The sequence below is a fragment of the Callionymus lyra genome, chromosome 9 (genome assembly GCF_982586985.1).
Source record: "Callionymus lyra chromosome 9, fCalLyr1.hap1.1, whole genome shotgun sequence".
NCBI lineage: Eukaryota > Metazoa > Chordata > Actinopteri > Syngnathiformes > Callionymidae > Callionymus > Callionymus lyra.
The window spans coordinates 7,311,271-7,321,190 of record NC_141826.1 but is presented as its reverse complement, the minus strand read 5'-3'; the positions used below and the strand labels follow the sequence as shown (position 1 = coordinate 7,321,190).

The following is a 9,920-nucleotide window of genomic DNA, read 5'->3' as shown; positions in this document are numbered from 1 at the left end:
ACTGCTTTAATCTCTTGAGGACACAAGCCAGGAATTGTCTTTGTACTAAACAAACTCATTTGTATCTACCGTAAATTATGCAGATGCAATAATAGAATAGAATATACTTAAATAAAAATGCTTCTGAAATAATATCATGTGATATCATACAGCAATCAGTAGGATAAGGACTAGTTTGGAAAGTAACCTACAATCTAGTGTAAGAGTTTAAATTAAAACTACAACTGAAAATGTTAGCCTAAACTATTTTAATAACTGTGATATAGAATATTTGACACCTTCTATGCAAATGAATTGCTATTATTAACAGTATTTCCTTCAAATGAACAACTTAAAACATTCTAAACATTTGATTAGAAGCAGTAAGGTTATAAAAATACTCTTCCTCAGAATCCTGAATATTGAGCTCATTAGTAAAACTACAAGTGTTAGTCCAGTTAAAATGATACAGCAACTGAAGGGAGTCAGGGAAGGGTTAATGTTTCAGCAGGCAGATTCCAGGAAGTGACGGAGCCACTGAAAGCGAAAGTAAAACAACAGGAGTGGAAAAGACAAGTTTCACGGTAAAGTTTTCTTAGTTGCTTTCTAAAATGAACTATTACTGTGTATCTTCTGCTTATTTCTAATCTCTTTTCCAGACATGGCCTGTGCAAGTTTGATGGACGTGGAGGATTTCACTTGTGTTATCTGTTTGAACACATTCGATAAACCAGTGGCGATTCCCTGTGGACACAACTTTTGCCTCAAATGCATCAGTGACTTCTGGGACAGAGGAAACGCCAAATGTCCGGTTTGTAATCATGTGTTTGAGAACAGACCGGTCCTCACTGTCAATACCTTTATTGCCGAGATGGTAAGAAAGGTCCAGAATCAACAGGCGAGTGCTGCTCAAGAGTGTGTGGACGGATCTGTTCCATGTAGTATATGTGCAGGAGGCTTGTGTCCAGCTGTCAAGTCCTGCCTAGTGTGTTTTATGTCTTACTGCGAAACACATCTGGAGCCACACAGAAGGAAACCTATCTTACGGAAGCACAAGCTGATCGCTCCGGTTAAGGATCTGGAGAGCAGGATATGTGATTTGCACCAGGTGCCATTCGACCTGTTTTGTCAGCAGGATAAAATGTTTGTATGTGAGTTCTGTAAAAACACTGACCTCCACACTAAACACACATTTGTAACCCTGGAAGAGGAGGCACATGCACAGATGAATCACCTGAGAAATGAGAGGGGAACGGTGTGTGAGATGCTGGAGAAGTCTCGGCGCATGTTGTGTGAAGTCCAAAACTCTGTGGCGATGCAGAGACATATGGCAGAAAGAGAGCAGTCTGAGAGCATGATGGTGATGTCCTCTCTGATAGACTACATCAAGAAAAGCCTTGCTGAGCTGACGATCGTGACGGAAACAAATCTGACTGAAGCAGAAAAAATGGCCAACGGTGTGACAGCTGAGCTGGAGGCGGAAATAGAGCAGATGAATAAGAAAAAGCAGCAACTGGATGAGGTCTTAATTGAAGGGGACAACTTCACTTTCCTTGAGAATGTTTTGCGAGAAACCATCAAGCCGGTGGAAGTCAAAGACTGGTCAGCAGTCGGCATCCATGCTGACCTTCCCAGCGTGCAGGGGGTTGTCAACATGCTCAAGACCACAATCCTTAAGGAAATCCAGGTGTTGTGTGACCCCGATCTGCGAGAAATGCAGCGGCACGCTGTGATTTTGACCCTTGACCCCGACACCGCAGGCCCCTCTCTGCAGGTTTCTGCCGACGGGAAGAAGGTGTGGATGGGAAACATGAGGTTTGAGCCCAACAACGGGCCGATGAGATTCACTGGAGTCCAAAACATCTTAGCGAAGGAGGAATTCTCAGGGGGGAAATTTTACTACGAGACACAGGTGAAGGACAAGACGCACTGGCTGCTGGGTGTCGTCAATCAGTCCATCAACAGGAAAGGCGACATCAGACTAAACCCGGACAATGGATACTGGACTTTGGTTCTGAAAAACGGAGATGAGCTCATAGGCAACGACGGCACTGCTATCAAACTCCACGTGAGAAGGATCCCCAACAAAGTTGGCGTGTTTGTAGATTACAAGGAGGGCCAGGTGTCCTTCTATGACGTGGAGATCAGGTCTCAGATCTTCTCTTTCACCGGATGTGGTTTTAAGGAGCCGCTTTATCCTATTTTTAGTCCAGGGTCTGCCAACCGAGGCAAAAATGTAGCCCCGTTGATCATAACTGATCATAAAAAATAGATTCATAGAACGGTTGAGAAAAAGTTCATACGGCTCATCTGTGTAATCTGTTTACTTCCTCAGCCCCGAAAAACTATTCATATCTTTTTTTTCAGCCATATGTCCAGGTAGAACTGTATATTTAAACTGAAATTAGAACAAAGATTCACCCTCCAGTTATAGAAGTATATCAGTTTTGAATGATCGATATCGTGCTTTTAAATGACATAAGTTTGTTGAGCAGTATGATTTAAACAGGTGTAAAACTGCCATTAACTCGTGGTGCTCATTTGCTTCTTAGTTGCCAGAGAATATAAATTATTATGCTGCTTAATTATGTGCTTTAAACTGCAGTCGGTCAATTGCAACTAATCTTTAGTGGGAATGTTGACTTGAGAATATTGTCAGTGTTTTGTTGACAAACGTGTCTTATTCAATGTATAGCAGAGCAGTGTCTGGGCTTTATATTCTTTACCTTTAGTCTGTAACACAATCTTTAAAGCAATGATGTTATTTTTTATAGAAACTTTTGAAAGTAAAACTTTAAATCCAACAAAACATGTTAAAGTTGTTTTTGTGTTGATTTTATGTTGCAATCATGAATAAATCTTATAACAAATCCATTTGGTGTTTTTGTGCAATTGTGTTGACATTTAAATTACATTTTAAAATTGATTATTAAAAATATTGTCAATAGAAATTTTGAGCTAAAATACTATATTGAAAAAATGAATATTGTTTACATTTATTCTATTGTTAATCATTTTCATTGTTTATTTATTTGCCATTTCATTGTAATGTCTGCTGATTCATTACCCTATCCCAGTTTCATCAGGCGAGAGGCGGGGGACACTCTGAACAGGACGCCAGTCAGGACTCACAAAGACAGACAACCATTCACACACACACTCATACCTATCGAAACATTTCCAAAGTTTCCAATCAACCTCTCTATGTTTTTTGACCGTGGGATTGCCCGGAGTAAACTCATGCAACACAGGGAGAACATACAAACTCCACACAGATAGGTCATAAATTGGCTCCCTCCCGATCTGGAAGCGAACCAGCAACCTTCTTTCTGTGAGGCGATTGCGCTAACCACTTATTTTATATTTAATTATTTATAGAACTCTATTCCAAAACAAAAATCTTACCCCGTTTCTCCTCTTTCTACAAGACACTGAAAATATGTTTCTTAATGTAATATTATTATTTATTATAATTAGTTTATTGCAATCAAATATTCACTCAGATGTATGAAGACAATGTTAAAAGCCTCAAATGTATATTGTTTACTTATTGGTCTTGGTTCCTGCTATTGTACCTGTCCAGTCCTGTTCCAGTTCTGACCGATAATGCTATTAAAGATAGACATAGACACCATTTAACGGTTAAAATAATCCTATTATAACATTTCAAAGTATTAAACTAGAGCATGCTTTTTTTTCCACACCAATTATCACAAACTTCCTTTAGCAGATCAGAACCTGAATCTAAGTACCTTTTGTTCTCTTGAATGATCTCAGTAATGGACCATGAAACCACCAACTGGCTTAAAAATGCTTGTCTCAAACACTGATTCCACCAGAAATGCAAGGAGATACTGTACCTGAGTGGATTGCTGACAAGCAAAGAAAAAGCATAATCCCGGCAGTTTCAAAGCCCTCAGGACATCCCGGCGCAGAAAGAAAAAAACTTGTGCAAAAAGGTGCTGACAACTACGGAGAAAACTGAATTGAACAACAAGAAGATGGAAAGCGTATAAAAAAAGATGTCAGTGGTTGACTACAACAGAAAGTAATACATATTCTGTTGGTATGATAGGGATATCAAAATGATTTTGCTGCTTTCTTACTGTAAATAAGTGTAAAATGTCTTCCCTGGATTGTCTCTCCTTATTGATCGGTTTGTATCTGACTGTAAAACTGAGGATCAAAAATATTTAACACAGTTGAAGTCTTTGACCAAAATATATAAATCACATGAGTGGATGTAATGATTGCGAGAGTTTTGAACTTAAGGAAAGATGGGAAATTGGCCATTTGTTCTTAGGACGAGTCTCGTCAAAAAATTGAACACACATGAGTTTATTTAACTGGTTGTCTTCATGTCAGACCGAGAGAAGACTCACAGCCATGGTGGAGGGATTGAGTTCCTATTTTGTTCCCTCATCTCATCACAGAGGCATAAACATGAATCAAATGTAACTCTCACACATTCTTTTGTACATATGCTTTTCTTTAGTGTCTTCAGGGAGAAAAGAGGGAGACTATCACTCTTGTTATTTACTTCTGGGTCATAGCTGAGGGTGTGTGTCTTCTCGAACTACCAGACACAACGGTTCTGCAGGGAAGATAAATAATTAGTCATGAGATGAGTTTCCCCCTTCATTCATCAGCCCGGGGAACGCCAGTGATGCCAATAAAAATTCCCCTCTGCAGTGTTTTGTCCCTCCAGACACACAGATCTAAATCCCCCTCCTCAATCGAAGAACTTTGAAGGACTTAAATGCCTGTGAGGACCGTACATGTGTGCTTCCTGATTATAAGTGGATCTTCAAGTGATTAAAAGTAAAAAGAGTGACACTCTCAAGTTAATAAAATCTTTAATTTGTATGTTTTTAAATACTCAAATACACACTGACATGATCGTCCCTTTGTTTCATCCAAACATTTATCGGCATATTTATATACGTATATTTTATTTAAAATGTTGGGGAACGAGAGGTTATGAGAGCGGAGTCCATTATGATGTAATCAGCTGTTATTCACACCCCGCTTTGTTTATACAACATTTCCCTTGGAGGTGGAGACTTTTTGGATTGATGACACACAGTGACACACCTTGATTTTTGACCAATCACAGCAGAGTGGGTGTGGTTTTGATAAACAAGGTTTTCAGTGGGCGGGGCTTAACCACATTTTCTAATGTTCGATTAAAAGAGTTTTGAGCAACAGACACATACTGATGAGTACAATAGAGGTCCAAGATCCAATTAAGACACGCTTAATTTTCTCTTTTCATTTCCCCAAATCTCTACCAGTCCCAGTTTTCTCTGCATGTGTCCTTCAAATTTTAGAATTGGACCTCATAAGAGGAAAAGTCCAAAAAGCAGTTTGTCAGGTTTTATAAAAGGTAGCATACTATTATTAAAGTGTTAACTTAGTAAGTTAGTAACTTGGGGTGTTTATCACAACTTATTCCTTATGACATTGTACCGGAAAAAATAGTGCTTTAAAGCTTCTCTTCTTACTGATTTCAGGAAATAAAGGACTCACAAAAATCTGTTGTGAAACCACATAGCACATGTGAGATGTGATTATTAAAGAAAAAAAAACTCTTTAAAGAAATACGACTTAACATTCTTTGTGACTTATCAGAAACCTGCTGAATCAGTTTATTTCAAATGCAAACTTGTTACTTCGAAACAAAATTAGCAGAGACTTACTCTCTTTATACTGTTCCTGTCTTTCCTGAGTAATCATTTATGATATATGTTTTGAGAAAGAGAATAAAGGAGGTTGTGAGGTCAAGAAGGCCTTGTTAGCTTAATATCGATATAATGGATACAAAATAGCATTGAACCCCTATAACGGGAACCTTTTGTTTATCAAAGGTATATTTTAAACCAATATAATTGGCAAAAATTAGACTATCAATATCGTTTAAGTCGACAGATTGTTAAATTCCTCTGTAGATCTAGTTCTACACACCTCTTTCAGTCTATATTTACCTTTAGAACGCAACCTCAACAAATGTGTCAATCAAATACAGATGAGTAACAAAAAGAGACATCAAAGTACACGCAAGTTTACCCTTTTTGTCACATACAATATACACAACAATATAAATGACGACAGTAGGCGCTGTATCAAAACTGTCGAGACTTGGATGCGCTTGAGGAATAAAAATGATTTTCACTGAGATATGGAGTCAAGTTTCTTCTGCAGATACATATGCAAACATAGAAGAAACAAAATGTAAATAAATAAATACCCTTTAAACCTTATCCTGGGCTCCAAGTTGGATACAGATTTCACAATAACATTTTCCCGTTGTTTATGTGTCACTTCCTGTTTTTATTGTGGAGCCTTGATCATGTTTCTGTCATGATCAATTCCTGATGATCTGTTTCCTAGCTACATATACAATCACTGCATTTAATTTGAAGTTAGCTGTCTCTCTCACTGAAATACTATCATTAGTATTTATGAATCTACTATATATCTATCTGTTTAAAATTAGAAATGGCTAAAGTTTAAAACACTAAAGTGAAAGACTTATTTAGGTGTTACTACACTTAAATTTGAGCTTTTTAGATTATTATTTTGGAAATCCGCTTTTTATTTATTGAAATGTGTTTTTTTATCTAATTTATTCCATGTAGTATGCCATGGTATTTTCCTATTTGGTTTTTGGTAAAACTGTCTTCCACTCGTCAAGAACCTTGAGCAGCTCTTCAACTCTTTTTCTTCAAAGCGCTTAATGAACCGAAGATACACATTTTCACCTCCGATGAAATGAGCTAACCCTCTTTTATTAATAACAAATGTTTTCATGTTTTTTCTCAGTTGCTCAACCTGAAACGATTTTATTATTTTGAAATTTGATCAAAGGTTTCATTTCACATTTCTGCCTGAGCTGTTTCTAGTCTGACATTTCCATTTAAAGTAATTTAATTAAAAGGCTAACGTACAAGAGCTGTCACTCAGACATAACAGTGACATTTGTTATTAAAAGGAAGCTAAATATGACCAGGGATAATAATTGAGCTGTACAGGAGCTTATGACATTTCTTTTTTGCCTTGAACCATGTGTCAATTCCCAAGTATTTCATTAAATAAAGGCCCTGAAAACCAAAAAGAGCATTGTTGTGTTTATTTATTCTGTTCATTATCTATTGGTACCATTCTTTTTCCGGAATCTTTCTTAGGAGATATGATGTCCTTGGACTTGCTTCGGTAACTATACAAGAGAATCACTCATCTCAGAATGCTTTGAAATTATAGTCGGTCAAAAATAAGTTATGCATCGTTGGAGAAACGTGCAGGAGAAAGCTGTCCATAAACGTATTATCTTCAGACTCGTGTAGGGTTTGTTAAATCACTTTTTTTCATTTATTTATTAAAGTCCAGTGAGCCTTGGTAGGGAAGTGGAACAGTTTCAACTAAAATATATTTCCGAGTGTGTGGGACTGTAAACCCTCGGTGGATTGGATTGTTCCATTTTTTTCTTGAGCTGAAGTGAAGGGCAAGGAAAGGAGGTGGCTCGGGTTCATTTGTGCTCCACCTGACCATGATTAATGTGAGAAAGGTATAACTTGAACTGCACCCGGGGAGCCCCCACCCCACCCCTCCTCTCCACTTCCTCCTGTTGCCACTACTCCCATTCCATCTCTTGTTAGCTTTAGCGGTGTGATCCAATGTGTTCAGCCAGCCATGTGGTGCAGGGGCTCTGGGGTCAAATAACAATCTCCCAGATGTCCCACTAGACCTTCCAGTTCCTGCGACAGATTACGGAATTGGCCGTCCACGCACATGCACCTGGTCCCAAGAGTTCAAACGTCATTTTCACCAAAGAGGTTTTAAGGTCTATAATTTATAAATAAATACAAAATCTGAAATAATATCATTCCTGTTTCGAGCAAGTAAATACTGTGCTTAGCAATACTGTAATATCTTACAACTTTGCATTGTTGTTGCTGTTTAAATTGTGTAAAGAAAATATTTCTTTAAAAAAATGGGAAAAAAATCTTAAAATTGAATTTGCTTATGATTTAGGATTTGTGTTCTTGTCTTAATGTATTTCAATACTGGTTTAAAGTTACATTGGCAGAGAATATGTTAGTATTCTGGATTCTGGCACGACATGAGTCTCTCATGTGCAGAGAAGCATTCACACTATCAGTCTCGAAAGGATTGTCAATATTATCACACTATCAGTAAAGTAAAGTAATTAATTATTAATAAGGCACTGTTTGTGACTTTCCCCAGAATTTGAATTCCCAACTTGTGCCTTCATTGGAACACAATGACTGTTGGACCTTCCATTGAATATAAACATATTGATTTTCTTTTTCTTTTATTATTTAGGGAAGAAGAACTATAGATTCCAAGCATTTTGTTAAACGACTGTAGTCCAATTTTTGCTAAATATTTTCGCTTTTTATTGTCCTCTCCCACTTGTGTTTCTGAAAAAGAAAAATAAGATATACTAGATGGAAGAGATCACAAAAGATTTCGATCTGGCTCACTCGCTCTTCATCTTCTTCTCACAGCTTGGTGTGTCACAGGCTTTCTTTCCATTGTTGTTTGACAGCATCTCGTAGCTGAAACCTTAGCCCTGTAAGGTGACTGTAGGTTCATAAAATTATATATCAATTATATAAATTAAAATCTGACTTTAAACTAAGAACATTAGCTATGTCCCCATGGTCCTTTTTAAAAGGTAGAACAATTTGTTTCATTGTCTTTTTTGACTCTGTGATAGTCTTAAACTGTCTAGCGGGTGAAGCTTTAATGAATGTGTATTATTTTTAGTTCCTATATTTGTAGCGATTAAACTCAACAAGAATTCTCTTAAAGGATAATTTCACACATGTTTTACTCACCCTCACGTTGACCAAGGGTTGGAATTATTTGCATAAAATTATTTCATATTTTGTACACAGTTTTCTTTGTCCAAAAAGACACAGTTAAAAACATCCCAATACTTCCATACTGTCCATCTGTACTATCCATCTTGTGTTGAAGCCTCAACAAGAGGAATTAATTTGTAAAGAAATTAAACAAGTCTATATTTAAGATTGGTTGTAGCAGAAGCTAAAAGGCTAATGCTACACAGACAGAAAAAACGCTCCGGGTAAATAACGAGAGAGGTTCCAGTGTCTATTGTCGACACTGGGGGGCTCTTCAATTGGAAGCATAATGTGATTTGGAGGCTGTCAGCTCTTTAAAGAAGACACAGGTACATCTTGTTGTCATTTGACATCAAAGTTACTGAGAAACCTGACAACACAAACTGATGTTCATTCCACAATCTTCTGTGGAGAAGATTATAAAACAATGGGTCATAACCTCTGGATGGTCCATCAGAGATGGTGCAACAATATTTAACTCACCACTCCATCATCATCACTCAACTCTGAGCCATTTGTCATCTCCAGACTCCGGCAAGAGCCGCAGTGAGGCATGAGCTATGGTCAGTAAGCACGCTTGTCAGGATCAAGGTCAGTGTGACTGTTTTGACGCTTGATCTTTGTGTAGATGTTGAAACAGTCGGCCGGAGATGCGACTGAAACCTGTCGTGTGGTATCAGAGGCTTCGGGTCACACTGATGAAAAGGGAGAGGGAAGAAGGGAAAATAGTCAACAGTTATTCCATGCATTTCCTGATTGAAGACTGAAAAATGGATGAAACAGAAAATACCTTTTGAAAATATACACACCCAAACAAATATATACAGTATATAAAACATGAGCAAGGAAAAAATATATTTTTATTATGTTTCAATATAAATGTTTCTTCAAGTGCATTAATCGACCTTGCATTCGTGCAGCCATGAGTAAGAGTGTTTTGTTTTTTTCCACCAGTGTGTTCTTGGCTGATGTCTGAAATGTATGGATCTTTTTTCTTTATGGTGGCATTTGTAATCTAGATTTTGACAACCCAAACAAGGCCAATGGTAAATG

The 9,920-nt window shown here is 37.5% G+C and overlaps 1 protein-coding gene across 1 annotated transcript; it reads left to right on the top strand.

The window, feature by feature from the left end:
* The first annotated feature begins 508 nt into the window (after positions 1-508).
* Positions 509-2,853, top strand: LOC148071729 (E3 ubiquitin-protein ligase TRIM21-like). Its single transcript, XM_087798933.1, has 2 exons — positions 509-563; positions 639-2,853. The coding sequence occupies exon 2, from the start codon at positions 641-643 to the stop codon at positions 2,249-2,251; it is 1,611 nt and encodes a 536-aa protein (XP_087655059.1). The 5' UTR covers positions 509-563; positions 639-640; the 3' UTR covers positions 2,252-2,853.
* The last annotated feature ends 7,067 nt before the right edge of the window (positions 2,854-9,920 follow it).